This window comes from Labrus mixtus, chromosome 12 (assembly GCF_963584025.1).
Source record: "Labrus mixtus chromosome 12, fLabMix1.1, whole genome shotgun sequence".
NCBI lineage: Eukaryota > Metazoa > Chordata > Actinopteri > Labriformes > Labridae > Labrus > Labrus mixtus.
Window position 1 is genome coordinate 27,068,590 of NC_083623.1, and position 17,880 is coordinate 27,086,469.

Sequence of the window (17,880 nt, forward strand, 5' to 3'; positions counted from 1 at the left end):
GCTGGTTTGTTTGTTTTCTTTGTCTCACCGGTCTCATCTGCTGCTGCTGCTGCTCCTGTGTCGTTGGTCTCTGCGTCCTCTCCAGCAGCGTCCACCTCTTTGACAAAGTTGGAGGGAAACAGTCCGGACTTGCCGTTCAAGTTTCCATTCCACCAGCCCTCTTCAACCTGCACAGAGAAGAACTCCACTAAATGACACAACAACTTAATGCTCTTTGTCTTTGTGGTGCCAGTGTCCAGTAGGGCTGCAGGAACGACATTAGGAAATCCAATATTAAAAATAATAACAATAATCAAATGCCTGATTACCATTTGATTATGTAACTTTGTTATGAATAAATCATTTGTTACAATGTTTTATATGAGGAGTGAATCAATTCACATGAGGATGTTTAATGTTCCTTAAACAGTTTTACAAAAGTAGTCAGCCTAAGTGTATTTCATTTAAAAAAAAATCTTGAATTAGGCCACTCCCCCTCAATGTCGCATCGCGCACGCTGGCTGTCCACACTGCCTCCGTTAAATATTTATATATAATATATATTTCTGTGAATTTCAGTGTCCCCTTGCAGACAGTATGACATATAGTGTGTTTTTTTAATTAAAGATGGACACGCGGATGTGTTGGGCTTTGTCTTGAGGAGCAGCACGCAGAGGATCGTCAATAAATGACTCGCAGTGAGCCGAAAAAAAAAGGTTTTCTAAGGTGTTGCTGACAAGTCAAAGCACAACGTTTCAGTCACAGATGTAGATATTATTAATACATTGTTATCTACACCTATAGGATAAATAGAAGCCGACTAAATTTGAGCTTTAAAACATTTTAATATATTTGAATATTAAATGATAAAACATACACATTGAAATTGGATTCTAGAGGAATATCTGGAGCCCTGGTGTCAAGTGGCTCAACATTTCCACCAAGACTCCACTGGCACCACTGATGAAATATGAAGTAAGATTCTATATTTAAAAAAATATATAAACATTATCCTCCCCTTACAACTCAAACTTTACTGAGATTCTAAAACTGAAGCTGTGTTTTGTTTATCATATAGTATGCATTAAGAAGACATAGACCAACATGCATTCACATCACTTGTTTAGTTTTTGTGCAGACATTCAAATACCTCTTCAGTGATGTCTACGATGTCTCCAGCTTTGAGCTCCAACTCGTCTTCGTTCTGAGGCTGATAGTCAAACAGCACCTTGCACTGCCTCTTCTTCGGCTCTGCATGAGGGGGGTCAAAAAACGGTAAATCCACTAGCCGTGACTATTTCAACAAACCAACCTTCGCTCTGCACTGAGCAAACTGATAGTGACTTACAGGTGAAATGTCAAAACAGTAAATGTGCAGCATCTTACTCTTGGCGGCTGCTGGAGGCTGAGGCTGGAAGCCGCCTGTTGGGATGCCGATGGTGCTCATCCTCTGGACCAGGTTGGCCACGTTTCCTGCACTCTTCTCTCTCCTCTGGGGTTGAGAGCTCTCCTCTTTTGGCTCCGCCTTTGTTTCTTTGACCTCTTTTGATTCCTTCTTCAATTCCTAAAAAAACAAAATTAAGAAAGAGAGAAAAACTAAACGGTTAGTGGCAATGTTTTTTATTTGACTGTGTCTTCTATCTATCAGGTGTAACTATCAGAGAATATATCACATACAATGTCAAACCAACTTCTTTAGCACTTCATATTTATTTTATAAATGACAGAGAGCCTGAAAGCTGTTTCCAGAGTCACATGTTGTGATCTAAACCCTCCTGTCCGTACACTACAGACCCCCCACCTCATGTCATGACATTAACATGGAGATTACCCGGAACTTCTCGACCCTCCCCAACATCCACCTGGCTCCCCACACCTGTATGACGGGCTGCCCTCAACAGAGATGGAGTCAGAGTGTTTCTAAAGGGTGTAGCCCGAGGAAGAAGCACCAACTCTCCCACCTCAGCAGACCAGGACGCCCAAAGAAACACAGATCATCACAGCCCAGCCCTCGTCACCCTGCTCCGCCTCACAGTCCCAACCCACACACCTTCCTGCACCCCCCACTCAGAGAGCGCCTCCTGTCAGCAGAGCCCATTCTCCAGGTCACCTGTGTTCAACATATTTCTGTGTTGAGAATCTCAATGAGTTCTTTTAAAATAAACTGTTGTAATATCCAAGGTCTTTACTCCTCAGTCCATGGTCTGACTCTGAAGAGTAACCCCCTCTACATTCTGTAAATGGTAATGATATCATAATCCTATCAGAAACATGGTGTATAGCAGATGTACCCACCTACTGTCCCCCAAACTACAGAGAGGTTATCGCCCCTTCCCAGAAATTATTGACTGTAAGTCAAGGCAGAGACTCAGGAGGACTCATTATATGGTACAAGATGTATGAGTTTCACAAAACATTAGAGGAAGTGACATTTGTTTTTGTTTTTATGCGTTATGGTAAACTGAAGAGTCTAAGTACCACTACTATGGCAAACTGTGTCATTGCTCAGTATAGTGTTGTACCATTTACAGCTAAATATGTCACCAATGATCCCGGTCACATCACAAACTGTAAAACAGCTGACACATTCTCCTGGGAAACTCCCTGACAACAACACAAAGTCTGCAACTTCACTAAAAGTGTGAAACTGGAGATGCAGGCCAACCGGCATGTCATGTGAATAACAATTCAATTCCATTCGCATACAGATAGGGCATCGTCACAAAAAAGATGTGAGACAAAACTTCAGAGCATGTTTGAGCTGTATCTGGTAAAAACAGGCACAGAGTCACAATGATAAGAAAAAACCTGCTTCCAAAAGGGAGAAACCTCAGGCACACTGCAAGTTGACCGATCAAGTTTAGATTTTCAAAATCCCTAAAGAACAACTGGATAGCACAGACACATTAACATGATGTGATAGAGATATTCCACTGATTTGATCTGACAGCCTGGTGCTGAAAATTATTTAAAATTGATGATCACTTACAGAAGGTTTCACTGAAACTAAACCAGAGCTATTCTTAATGATTTCTTGTTTTAGATCCAGAAATAGACAAACCTTTATTCATCACACAGTGAACACTCATCTTAATGTCGTAAATTGCACATAAAGGAGTTTTTAGGGGTCTCCACGAGGCTCATTCATTCCTTAATTACAGCCAGCTGCTTTTTTGAATGACTCATTCTAATAACAGATTTGATTAAAAAGGTAGCTACTTGCTCTTCCTACACATTGTAGAAACATTTCAAATCAATAGGAGCACGTCTATCAGTAGCTCTTTTTTTTAGAATGTGTTACCGCAAAAGTACTGCAACTAAGCTCAGTCATCATCACGGCTTTGTACAATAATATTGATTCTCACTCTCTCTCTCAGAGTATAATACCTTTAAATATTTCTTGTTTTATATTTAGTGCCCTCAGGTTCTTGGCTACATTGTGTAAGTGTGATTAAAAGCTGTGACGTGCCGAAGTGTTACACAAAAATTATAGGGAAGACTATAAAGATAATTAACTGTTATTAAAAAAAGGTTCAACGTTGTTTTACCAGAAATCCAAGTGAGAGAAATACAGACAGGTAAGAGCTCATACATAAGTACAGTCAGCCTTCCTGTGGTCATGTTACAGAATGATTAGATAATGCTTTATTTTAGTATGTTTTTAAATGAATAAAAGTAAAAGTAATACAAAAGCTTGAGGCTGACTGAGATAACTTTATCTTTGCTTATTTAGAGTACATAAATGCTTCTTCTAAATCATTGCCTTGATACCCCTAAAGGCCTGACACACCAAGAAGATCGTCGGCACACTAGCTGCACTTCTATTCTTCTTCCACTAATAAAAGACCAAGGGCTGACAACGACAGCGCCATCTTCAACTTTTTATCAGACATTATTCTCCATTAGAAGAACCTATGTTACGAGTGTTGAGCGACAGCATTCTCGTATCACAACAACGGTTTATTTATAGGCGTTCTTCCTCATCCTTTTTCGGTTTCCCCTTTTTGGAATGACGATTACAGACTGCTGCCACCTGCTGGTATGGAGAGTTATTGCCTCTTGTGCGTGCGCAGAACGAACGTGGGGGTTGGCCGTCGGCTGTAGTCTTTGCGGTGTGTTCAAGTGCAACTTTTTGGCGAAAACAAAAGGCAACCTTTACATTGCAGGTCTAGATAATGAGTTAAATATTGAAAAAGGTCTGATTAGGATCAGTCGTTTGTATTTGCATTGTTTTAAACTGGGAGAGCACAGAATGAGCTCAGCCACAAGTTACTTTAATAACTGTTAAGGATGATGTGAACAGTTTGGCCTTTACAGAAAAACATTTAGTCTGCTTCAGCCAGAAATGAAAACATACTTATATGACAGTTAAGGAGCTTTGGACCTCTAAATGATACATTACCTGCATCAAACAGTCATATGTATTAATTCAAACTAACAATGGACTCTACCATCTCCCCTTCCAGGGATGCTTCATCTTCTGGCTCAACACCAACAACAGCAAAGGGGACGAAGACTACACCTCAGAGGACACTAACGGTTTGAGGAACAAAGTTCAACCAGCAGCAGGCTCCTTAAAGGATTAACTGTGAAAGCCCAGTGACTGAGCCAGGCCGCTTAGCAGATTACCTATCTCACTATGGAAGATTAGAGAATGTGACAAATGGGAGAGGAGAGAGAAGGAGTAGTAAGATAAGAGGAGCCAATAGTCAACAATGGTGACTCATTTTTACAGTGAGTTAGCAAAGGACCCTCTTCCAGTAAAACCTTCAGGTGCTTTAAGTGTTCTGACATAAAGACAGAGACAGTTTAAGTACTGGACGACCAGGACGGAGAAAACAAGAGCCACACGGTGAGAACCAGCCTGCTACTAATATGATCCCAAATACTTTAAAAGCAGGATGATACTTCAAACGTTTGTAAGCACAACAAAGGGAAATGATTCAAAACCCAATACACTTTGTTCACTCGCCTAGACTGCTCGATGCCAAGCCAACAGCAATCTGAAATCCAAAGTACGACCGTATAAGACCCCGACTGGGCCTGAGCGATAATTATCACCATAATTGTCAATTCTTTCAAATTTAAAATCAGATTTTTGCTCCTGACTGAAAGTCAAAGAAACCAGATGGTTAAATATGGTTGAATTATTCTTTATTGTCAGAACATGACAAACTATAATGAAACAGAGGAACATGTCATCATCATAAGCTCAGAGCACGGAGCAGGAAAACGCTGATATGACAGTTTGCTGCTGGGGAGTCACACTTACTGGCCCGCTGGAGCAGGGGGGGGACCCCATTTCACTTAGCTTCTACCAAACAGGAAATGTTTTTATAGAGTTAAAAAATTTAACCGCAACATATTTAAGATCCTTTCATATTATCAGTAGAAAGTAGTAGAAGTGTGGACCTTGAGGGAAAATGATCCCTTGTGTGTAGGCACACACACTTCATGCCACCCCAGTTGAGTAGTGCCGGTAATAAAAGTCTGGATCTGCCCCTACTTTTTATCATGCAAGCAGGTCATGTTACTTTGGCCAGCAGCAGAACAGAGGGTTCTGTTGATAGTACAGAGGGCGCAAAAACTGAAGGACAGGGACTCAAAACTCACCCAGGTTTAAGTCAGAAAACTTCTCTAGTATGTATGACCATCTTTCCTTAAGTCAACCTCTTCCCAAGTCAATAACATTTCTGCTGAGAGAGTCATTAGTAGAGGTGGGGGAAAAAAATCGATTTTCTTATCTTCTCAGATTTTAAATAGATTCAACTTCCAAAAATAGATTTTTCTTTTGGCTAATCAGTCACTCCCTGCTAAGTGCTAATGCTAGCTCCTAAACTCCTTAACTAGAATGAATTTGAATCGAAAATAGATTTTCAATCAAAACGTGTCCCCAAGACTTAAAATCGAATCGACTCGTTAGACACCCTAAGAATCGTAGCCCTTGTCATTAGCCCTTTTCAGAGAGCGAGCACCCTAACAAAGCTCCGTGTGATTAAGTATAATTCATGTTGATTCCACAGCAGGGTAATGTTGGTGTCCAGTCTGTGAATTCACAATGCCTTGCTGAAGCAGAACGTGTAGAGAAATAGCAGGAGCTCCACGTATACACACACATGGACATGCACACACACATCGCATTGTTCTCCCTCGCTAGCACTGCAGATCCAGTCTTGCCCCTTTAATACTTCTGTTACTACCTCTGATGGCAGATCAGAGGGGGATCCCTCAAACCCCCATTACGCAAGAACCAAATCAACAATTTCACATCTTCACGAGCCAGAGGTCAATGACTCCTTGTGTGGCTTTTTTATTTGTATGTAAACAGCTGTAGGTTTGACCCTCTCTATCCATCAAGATGTAAACCTTTCTAGCTGATCCCCTGCAGAGTTAACAAGTTCAGCAATGTGACATGTTAAAGAGCAATATTCTACAATGACAGCAGAAGTTTGTCCTCTCACCTTGACAAAGTTGTCAGGGAAGAGACCCCTTTTCCCGTTGAGGTCTCCCTCCATCCATCCATCCTCCTCTACATATCGCACGTTCTTGATGATGTCCCCAGGTCGCAGAGTCAGCTCGTCCTCGTGGAGCGCTTCGTAGTCATACTCCACCACAACCTCTACTCGGGACAGGATGGTAGGTAGAGAGATAAGGGAAAGAGATACAGGAATGAGAGAAACAATAAAACAGATTAGTGATCTATAGAGATATTTCACTTTCAAAGCATCACAGTGATTCATAAGTTGAAATGGTCTTCAGTAGTTACTGAAGTTAGAAAGTATGTGTAAAGGATTCTTTATTTCTAAAGTGCATGCAGATATTTGTCTTCAGGTCGCTGAAGCTAACCGTCTGCTTTAGGAGCAGGAAGCTAACTTCTTACTAGCTTGTCCTTGATTGTTGGGGCTCTTCTAAAACTGATCCCTTGGGGTTCACAAGGCGCTGTCGCTCTCAATGATGTCCCAGTTTATCTGTATGATGTGTTTCATCTGGAGAGCCTCTTTCCTGTACCGTGTGACAAAGTAAGGTCTCTGGGTTTGCTCTTGTTTGGGTTGTAGGCCTGGGTGAGGGGTGATGACCCCGCCGTGTGAAACGTTGCTGCATATCTGTGGATTGGATGTGAAAATCATGGTCGGAATCACATGTTCACTTAAGCCTCTGGAATTGCCCATAAGGAATATTTTTAATAAGCTATGATGGATGAAAAATTTCCACAAGAAATATAGTGTTTCGATCAGTGGCTTTTCTGAAAATGTTATCTTTTGAGATGTGTAGATCCAGAAAATGAACGGCCAGTTGGCTATATTCAATAGTCTAGTTTAGTTATAGGGAATCAGGACAAATGTTCTGAAGGTTACAGCAGGAGAGCTTCAGTTTCTAATCTAATGTTAAGTTCCTGCTCCTATACAGCATTATTTACAGGTATATGGTAAATGATGAACTGCAGGAGCTCCACAGAGACACACAGTCAGAACTCCCTGCTGACTTCACTGATACCATCTCACCTCTGTAAATCTATTACTAAAATAATTACTACAGCCATACAATCATGTGAGGAGAATTCAAGATTTCAGCCAAAACAGCACTTACGTATACTGCAAACATCTGAGTTAGGATTCATGTGTGATCACGGAGAGAACACAACAGAGAGTTAGCAGAGGTGAAGGAGTGAGAGGTTTCCAGTGCAGCAGGTCGAGCCACCTCTAAAGAAAAGTGTTGTGCAGAGGACTAACTGGTAATAAGGTATTTTACTACATACTATGACTCACAGCAAAGAGTTTCACTAGAATGACTGGCCTCAAACAAAAGCCCAATAAAAACCTTTAAGGTTGTAAGTTCTAACTTTGTGACGTTCTGGAAGAAGAAGTTCAGTTTTTACACTCTGTTAATGAGTCATGCAACACACAACAGGATCCTATGAACATGCACTAATGGAGAGATGTCAGAGTGAGGGAGGGGCTCAGGAGCTCCTGAGCTGGTGGTGGTGGTGGTTGGGGGGGGGGGTTCCTCAGCAGTGCTCAAGAGGTGATCTGGCACCTCTCCAGCTACCAACTTCCAGATTTGAACCGGTTCCCAACCCAAGTCCCTACAGACTGAGCTACTGCCGTCCCCACAAACCCACCACAGGGACACCCAGTCACACAGGTCCTTCTGGAGTTTTAGCTGCTGCATAACAATTAACACAAATGCATCTCTGTTGCCATCAGAAACCCCGGCTTAGTGCTCGATGTAGAGGATCAGTTATGCAGAAACTCAGAAAATTGACTTAACACCCAAATAATACAAAGAATGATCGACTGAATGACATTTGAATTGGATATTCCAATGAGAGGAGTGACCAAGCTCCCCCTCCTGTCATGTTTGATTGAACCATAGTCCATAATTGGCACGATTTAAAATGATGTCATACCACATCAAAATGACAGAAGAGCGCATTTCTGTGTGGAGAAAGAAGATTGATGTTAATAACTCTACAACTTGTAGGCAGAGTGTGTAAGTCAGGGTTGATGAAGTGGACTCTATGCAGAATCATACAAAGTGTGCACACTGACCGCAGAACAAACAGCCAGACAACCAGCAGCTGTTTCACTGATGTTACTGACAGATCACTCTGAACAGTGTTGGGCTAAATGGGTAGTTTCAGTTCCATGAGTTTTTTATTGTTGTTCCTTTTACTTTAGAAAAAGTTTTTTAATAACTCAACAGAGTACTGGGAAAAAAAATGTTTTCTTCACTCACTGAAGTACTGAACAGATCACCACCCTGTGGAGGACCGTTGTTTTAATAAAAGAGGATTTAAATTTGTTTGTCTACTTTCACTGATGGCTTGTATTATTTTTAGTTTTTTGTGATTTCCCAAATTAAATAAAAAAAAAAACTTTGTTTGAAAAACTGTAAGTTTTCTCTTAACTCTGTTTTTATGTCTTTAAGGTGTAGGAGCATTTTATTTAGTCTAACACCGTGAGTGTTTGGTGTCGCATCGCACATGATTGCATGCTGTCCGCTCTGCATCCGTTAAATATTTAATGCTTTGCTCTGTGGATTTTTCAGTTTCACCTTGCAAACAGCACAATATGTGGTGCTTTTGTACAGAAGGTAGACAAAGTGTCATCACAACACTCAAAAGCTCGTCAAGAAAGGACAGCGTTTTCATTTTAGTGTTTTGCATTCAAAGAGCTTAAAGCAGATATCTCTTTTTCTCTCTCTCTCTCACTTTCTCTCCCTCCATGTGGTCCGATGACATGACTGATGGTTGCCCTTAGATAAGCACAAAATATGACAATTACATACATTATCCATCTTTTTCTTATAAAAGGTTACCAGTTACATTGTGAACTATATGAAGTCCAGCAAAGCATGATGGGATATGTGGGCCGTACTACCCACTAGAGGAAAAAGCATTGGTCAGTAACATAGCTGAGTGAAAGGTTAGCATTGGGGCATCTCTTCCCTGTTAAACCTGCAGGAGATAGCAGTGCAGTGGTGGTTTCAGGATATAGTGAGTTGAATTAAAGCCACGTTGTTGATGTGTTTGTAGCCGAGAACCAGAGAGGGGGTCATTAATAAATGTTGCCAACTAGCTGTTAGCCACTCAAGGGGCGGCTGTGGCTCAGTGGTAGAGTCAGTCGACTTTCAACCTGCAGCTACATGTCTGATGTGTCCTTGGGGAGTACACTTAACCCCAAGTTGCTCCTGCTGCTTTGTCGGCGGTGTATGAATGGATGAGTTAATACTGATGGTCTCTTTACATATCAACCTCTACCATCAGTGTGTGAATGTGTAGGTGTGACCTGCTGTGTAAAAGAGCTTTGAGTAGTCAGAAGACTAGAAAAGTAATATAAAAGCTCCATCTACCACTCTAGCATAATCAGCTAAACTTACTAGCATTAGGATTAGATGTTAGCTTCCGCACTACGTTAGTCTGTTTATTTTATTGCAGAGGTGTTCACGATAAAGAGAGAGAGAAATCAGCAGAAACTATTTTTATTTGATTGCAGTAAGTATGATAAGCAGGTGTAGGGCATCTCTTCAGTAGTAAGTAACATATGGGCTTCTGGTTCCGCCACTACCGCAGATGGCAGCTTTGTACGCTGTGTCCACCGATAGAATTTCAAATATCATGCATATTACTGAATCAACCCCTGAGAATATTTTAAAAGTATGATTACGGGATAAAGATCGAAACCAGGGGAAAAAGTACAAATTTTACCCCAGATTTGCACGAGGAGTACGAAGAACATCGAGGTGCGGAGCTACATGCTAACAACGGGAAAGATGGCGGAAGACAGAAATGCAACGAAAAGTCAAGTCTCCACTGACAACCGGCAAGCGCCAATTGCGGGTTGATTTTTTTGCTCTTCGAAAGTTTATTTCGAAGAGCTATCCACTACATGGCGGGAACATTATGATCCAAAGAGTCATGTGAAAACTTTACTGAGTTATAAAAACCAGCTACTTGTCCCTGCTACTCTGCTGTCTGCAGACGGTGCACTGCAGGGGCACGCTGAGACACACCAACATATATGTTTCACTCACAACGTGCTGCAGGAGCTGTCAGAGATTCACACCCTTCACATCATGAACAGTCTGCTTATAATGTAAGTGTTTAATATTGTCAAAGCTGACTCAAGAGAAAAGATAGTTGCTGTGGATTAAAGCTAAATTATTTTTCACAGATGGAGTTTTGTTTTGAGTTAGTAATGTTTTAATTGAAGGGGCAGTTAAGAGGGATGCCGGGGGGCGGGGGGGGGGGGGTCTTATTTTCAGTCTTTTTAGTCAGACACAGCCATAAATAAAAATAATTTTCTTTTTTAAAAGAGGCGTGTGGTCGAGTCCACGTCCGTACATCAGAGAACATTTTTTTAAATCATGTTAGTCAGATACAGACAGAACACTCTGGATTTCTTCATAATAAAGGCTGTCAGCATTGTGTACCCGTGCTTGTGATGGTGTATGAAGTGTACCGTGCTGAAGCACACCTCTTCAAAGTGTGCCAGGGCCAAGGAAGTGTACAATGCTTGAGCACGTCACACTGGTCAGATGAGCTGGACTTTAGGGGTGAAGCGTGCTGAGGCATGGTACAGATTGCCAGTGACTGACTGATGGTCATATCGCCCAGGCCTAGTTAGACATTAAAAGACAAGTAACCCTTTCACATTGTGATGTCATAGTTTTAGGAGTTGCTGATGCTGATTTTGAGGAGGGCAATTAAAAAACATTTTATGTAAAAAGGTAAAAATGAGAGCGTTGAGGAGGGGAAGTCCTCACCACTCTGAAAAAACGGAGGAGAAGGGGAAAGAGGTAAAGGGGAAGCTGAGGGGGGGGGGGGGGGGGAGGAAGGAAGGAAAGGGGGTTGTTATTCAAGGCCACGCTGGCCAGCTGATTTCCAACATCAGTGTGCTTCTCTGTCACTCTCACATAGACGACCAAAAAGGAAACTCCTAACTGCATTCCTTTATCAGTGACAGTGGAGGTACCGAGTTACCACAGAGAGTCAAGAGGGAGTGAACAGAGAGTCGTTATGGAAACCCTTGTAGAGTTCACTCTTATTTACCGACAGCACTCTGATAATAGTACCTGAAGTGTACCACGCCCTGCATAACACACACCTGGAAGCTGTGTTTGACAGTCCCTTCACCTTTTAGAAATGTCTCATTATCATTCAAGTTACCACGCCTGTGCTGCTTCAAGAAAAACAAAACCCAATCGTTCCATGATTAAACAAAAAGGGCCCTATCAACATATTTCAAATGGGACTAGAACTACAGTCTTAAAAAGTCAATCCTAACAATCCTAAATCTAGGACTGTCACGTTCTGAATAAAACTTCAAACTCATTCAGAATATTTCAACACTTTAGATGTGAGATTTGTCCTTTCTTTAATTACACAATTTCAGAACTCCTAATTGTTTCTTGTTAAAGTGTTGAGTCAGTATGCATGGTACATATTCACATCAGTGAAATACTTCATTGTACATATTAGATGCACACTTGTTTAATTTCAGCAGTGCATGAGCGTCTTTCCTGAGTTTCAGCGTCTCTGCTCTGCCTGCGTGTTCCTACCGAGAGCGAGACACAATCACACTGACTGACACGGTGACTCGCCTCCTTAATGGTTTGTCAGACACAATGCCAGGATATGAATTTTGGCTGAGCCTCTAACCCAGGGATGGGCAACTTCGTTCACAGCAAGGGCCATATTAATTTAATTCTCACTGCCAGAGGCCAAATTTTAGGATACAAAAAACGATTACAGTCTATTATGTCTCAAATTTAACTAAACATATACCAGTGATCAAATATTATTATGGACATATTTCAGGTTTTCATGATTTCATGGTAGATTTTGTCATGTGTTCTTCATGTTTCCAATTAATTGATATATAAGAATTGCCCTGAGGGCCGCGTTGAGGGTTGATGTGGGCCGCATGTGGCCCCCGGGCCGCCAGTTGCCCACCCCTGCTCTAAGCTGAAGAAGCTACAACTCTTTCTTCCTCTTTTCAGTGTCCACATGTTGTATTTAATACTCTACAGTAGTAATTTAAAAAGCATGACTACTTGACTAACTGACACCCAAACAGTTTCAGGCTGAGCGAGTCAACAAGGACAATGTGACACAAAAAGGGACAAGAAAGAGAATTGATTTAAATAAAAAGGGGAAAAAACAATAATTAAATCTTATTTCAGCTTCAAAGCCTACACTTTGATCTTATACATTTAAAGAGTCTTGAAACATTGTTAACTTTTAAGGTTAAGAGTTCAAATACTTAAAAAGTATCACGTTAATGATTCAAAAATTCCAACTGTCTGTCCTCTATTACCAAACCTCATCTCATTTAATAAATCAAGACTGGCTTAGGTCATGTTATCACCCCAAACCCAACTTTGACATTCCTCCCCTAATAAATTAGATATTGTTCTAGATGCAAAAATCAAGATTCTTCTCTTCTGAGATTTAAAATCGATTCATAACTTCTAAAAATTATTAATTAATTATTATTATTATTTTTTGTCTAATCAGTCACTTGCTGCTAAGTGCTAAGGCTAGCTCAGTAGAATGGCAAATAGAGCAACAAGAAATTCAGTCTCACAGATGACTGGAGTAGATCCTGTAGTATGTACTCATTCATAAATAGACTTTGAATCATGAATCCATGAATCATTTTGAATCGAAAATCGATTCTGAGTCTAAATCATGACCCCAAGAATCAAAATTTGAGCAGCCCTAACTGCTTCTCAAAAGTTGTAGTTGTAAATTTCTTCCAAGTGCATGATGGAAAAAAAATAACAATAACATGCCATTTTGTAGTAGTGCCCAAATTCTGAGTGAACATGATCCTACCCCATAGAAGTTCACGCATTGTATCCCACAATGCATTGTGAAAAGTAGTATACTATTGATGGTCACTTTCCGAGTAATATATACAATCATGAATGGACAGTCCAAAGATTTTTTACGAGCGGAGAGCGGCGTTTGACTTGAACACAGAAACACAATAAAGTTCATATTTTTTATTATTGAAATCTATGATCTGTTTTAATTAAGAGTAAAAGATCGTCAACATTAGTTTGTCCTAATGATGACACGAGACCAAAGTCTGTGAGCACAAATAACATTAAAAACATTATTAATGAGTCCACTGCTACTGTATTATTATTATTATCATTATTATCATCATCATCAGACTGCTGTTTTGAATTGACCCTGTTTTGTTAGAATAATAAACTTGAGCGTAGCCTAGGATATAAACACATTTAATTGACATATCTTAATAACTATAGGTTTATAATCCAGCCATGTCATTACCTGGCTTTATCTAAAACACAACATTTGAACTTCTTGTGTCTTAGTTTTTACTAAAGGTACAAGAATCTGTACTTCACAGCAGAAGTCAAGGAGCAAGTGAAACAGAGACTGTGCTGGAGGGGGAGACCAGACCCCCATGTGACCAACCTGTTGCATCAAAGCCCACTGTACCTGACACAGTAAATGTCTCCAGTTAAAAAACAACATGTAGCCTTCTGCTCTCAGCACATGAAGAAGTAATGAAGGAGAACTCTGAGGTGGAGCACCTGCTGGACAGTCCTTCATGGTACCTGTCTGAGCTGCCCATCAGCAGAGGCAAAATGCATCGAGCTACTGGAAGACACACAAAGACCGTTTCCCAGCAGTTAGGTACCTCTCTGCCCCGTGTACAACTAGAGGAGAAAAGAAACCGACTATCTGGTGACGAGGCAGAGATGCTCTTGTTCATGAAGAGAAATCAGCCATTAATGTTAGAGTCATAAGAACTGAAGAAAAAAACCTAAAAGGTAATTTTTATGTTCTTCGGTTTAATATCTTTTAAAACAGTACAGAAACTGCACTTTTGTTTTTTCAAGGTTTCTAAAAGATAAAACTGTTATCCTGTGAAATGATGCACTTTCTTCATTTTGGGATGTTTTATAAAGTGAAATATAGGATCCAGGTTCTGTTCTTTCATTTTTCAAAGTTAAATAAATATGTAAAGTTAAATTACATTGTGTTGATTAAAAAGTTATGTTGCACCTAATTTTTGTGTGAGAAAAGTAAAAATTGTTTGATACAAGTGATATTAACTTTAGGGTTTTTTGTTGTTGCAAAAAGCGATTTAGTAACTATCAAGTAACCTGGACTGAGATTTGACTTAGTGAGCATGAGAGAAGTCCATGTAACATGGTTTAACTATACAGTTACTTAACAATCAGTGTTTTATTATGTACATACAGTAAAGTTTAACATTTTCATTAAAGAACAGATTTTTTTTTAAACTTTCAATTAAAGTTCTTTTAAGTAAGAAAATCGGTATCGGCCAAAATCTGCATCATCCAAGGATGATGGTCTCTGTAGTTCCCACTTCCCTCTACTCTGTTCCACTGCGGCTGAAACAAAACTACATTTTTTTGCCTGGAAGACGTCACATTTTATACCATCACAGGTGCACCGTTACATCCCTAATCTACACATTAGCTACAGTTCTTATAAAGCTACAGCTAACGGAGTTCTGAAAGGCTAAAATAGAACAGAAACACAAGATCTCTTACACATGTTTCCAAATGAATCTATCACTGTGTGAAAATTTGCCAATGAACACTAAAATAGATTTAATACACAAAAGAGAATACAAAACTAAACCACAATTTTGCAAGAAACTGGTGCATAAAAAAATAACTTAAAGTGGTTTCACATTAGGGACCCGGGCCTTGATCGGAGTACACTTGTCCCCAAAGTCCGGTTCATTTGATCTTTATGAACACAAACATACTGTACCCAGGCACTGCATGATTCATGTGTACGGTCCACGGGAGATGTGAACGCAACCGTGCTCAAACAAGGGAGATGTGAACAAACAGTACGAAATGATCATGCCTAACATTAAACATCAACATGAATCATGAGAAGGTTGTGATCGTTATCCTGCCTGTCTATATCACACACCTATGGTTTAGTCAGGGTTATTTATTTAGATTAAAATAATGTCTTTTATGTACCTCATTTACCTGAGAAGGTAAACCGACCTGCATAAAGGCAGTTAAAAAACCAGGGTGGGATATCAACAGGAGCCATATGCTAGTAAATATTGGTTGAGCCCAGTGAGGTTAATGTTCAATCAGACATTCTGGCACATGTCCAACCTTTGTTTAGGTGCTTGAAATCCTTCACGGAAGTTGGCTAGAGAAATAAGACAGTAACTGGAATGTCCTCGTGGCCTCGGGGTATGGAGACTGTCCATCCCCAACACAATTCACCATTACATAAAAAACTGTCAAAACTGAAGGAACAATACTGTAAAAAGCAAACACAAGATTGAGGAGTGGCAGCTGGCACAGTGTTGGAAAACATACCCAAGAAAGCAACAACATTTAAAACTATGGTTTGCTTAAAAAAGTCATGATATTAGTCGACCAGGTAGGCTCTGTGTAGCCTCAGCAATGTGAAAAAAAAGAAAGAAAACACCAGGTGAGAGGTTTGCACACACACACCACATACCACACACAAACATCTTGGACATGTTTAAACACATCTGAGATGTCCTCCTCACCAATGAGCTACCTGAGGAAAGGTATAGGAAGAGTAACCTGCATTACAAACTCATATGAAACTGAAGCCCCTTTTGGAGTGATTTTCAAACATGTCAAAGTCCAAATCAGATTTCTTCTTCAGGTTTTACAGAACTACTTCTTGTTCTTCTTCTTGCATTATAAGTTAAGTTAAGTTAAGTCAATAACTCTTTCCACAAGTGGAAGTGTAGTTACTGTGTAATTTTCTATTATTGTATTTTTTTTATTTAACTGATGTAAATATGTTTTTTAACTTCTATTTGTATTTTTAATAATTATATTCCTGTTTCCTGTTTTCTTGAGCTGCTGTAATGCAAACATTTCCCCCATGGGGGATCAATAAAGTTTATCTTTATCTTTATCCTAAGTGTTAGTGTCATGTGTCTCTTACTTTGTTATACTGTAGTCCTTCTTACAGTAAGTGTATGCTGCAGAGCCGTGTTGTTTTCTCTGACTTTTCAAAACCACAACTTGCAGTCTGAGTGCTAAGCGGGGCTGAGCTCAAAACCAGTTTCACAGCATAGCACACAGGTCGTGAACAAGTCTGTCTGCACACACAACCCCACAGACCTCAGGCTGCAAAATCTTTTGAGATGCAGTGGGCTGGTTTCACAGAAGGTTTATAAATAAACACACAGATCAGAGTATTTCCTCTACACGATGTCAGCTCGGCCATCGCAACCACCAATCTCAGTGTCTTAAAGAAAAGCATCAGAAACTCCTGTGTTCCAGTTTCAAAGCAATAAAAAAAAAACAATATATATATTTTTTTGGTTTTAAGGTTGTGTTTGGAGTAAAACAATGATTTGTTGTCAGGCTTAAGATGAGTCATAATCATGATTAGGGTCAGGTAAGGATTTGGAGAAGGGTCCACCTCAAAAACAGACCCCTACTCTCCTGTGATTCAGGTGAAGACAAGCAAAACATTAGAGGGTGTGGGGACTTTCAGTAAGACACTCACTGTCATGGAAAATATGCTACAATAATAATAATAATAATAATAATGTTTTATCATCTCTATTGGCCTTAAACAAACATCATAAACTTCATTTTAGGAGTTTCCTGTCTGCAGAATCGATTCATAAAGAGCCAACTTTGGAGGACAGGGCTACACAAGAAGAAGAAACGGGGAATGTAATGTTAATACACAGAGGCCTTGTTGACATCACCTACACGGGTTCTGTTTACATTAAATCGACATGCAGCACAAATGAGCTGGCTATGCTAACCAGCTAGCTACATGCTAACTTCCACTCCCCTCCTGATTTAATGCGGACAGCTACATTAATGTCACTGGTTCATAATGTCATGTCGTCCGTGTGTTAAACTTCCTTTCCATGTTTAGTCCAAATAAAGGAGTATTTTACAAACACAGTGCGCACATTCACAAGCGCCACATCATGGAAAACTCACCCATTCCTGTCCGTCGCTCACACTCTCTATCAAAGGTTTGTGAATCTCCTCTCCTGCAGCTTCAGCTAGCTAAAACACAGGTAGATACGTCTAATCGACCACCGACTTGTTTTCTGTCGATTCACTGTCGTAAAAGGAGCAAAGTGAGCCGTACATCCATTCGTCTTCTCCCCCAGCCTGCCCTCTTCTCAATTTGTGCTGTTTCAAGGATATTGTGCAGGAAGTTCACCAATAGTCTCCACCTTTTCTTGGACTTGCTGCCTGCCGGCTGCTGCCACCAAGACAGACAGGCTGCAAAATATCAGGAAACATCGCGATGTTTCAGGGAGAGAAGTCCAGCGAGAGGAATGTTTGATGGAATGTTGATCTCCAGTGTAGAACTGTGTGTGTGTGTGTGTGTGTGTGTGTGTG

The 17,880-nt window shown here is 40.3% G+C and overlaps 1 protein-coding gene across 1 annotated transcript in view; it reads right to left on the reverse strand.

The window, feature by feature from the left end:
- cd2ap (CD2-associated protein) overlaps positions 1 to 17,765 on the reverse strand; it is a 43,352-nt gene extending 25,587 nt beyond the window's left edge. Inside the window, exons 1-5 of the mRNA XM_061051334.1 lie at positions 17,470 to 17,765; positions 6,441 to 6,598; positions 1,366 to 1,543; positions 1,130 to 1,230; positions 29 to 167 (exon numbers count right to left, since the gene is read on the reverse strand). Of these exons, the coding sequence (XP_060907317.1) occupies positions 29 to 167; positions 1,130 to 1,230; positions 1,366 to 1,543; positions 6,441 to 6,598; positions 17,470 to 17,473 (580 nt within the window). The 5' untranslated portion in view covers positions 17,474 to 17,765. The remainder of the gene's footprint in view (positions 1 to 28; positions 168 to 1,129; positions 1,231 to 1,365; positions 1,544 to 6,440; positions 6,599 to 17,469) is intronic.
- Positions 17,766 to 17,880: the final 115 nt, after the last annotated feature.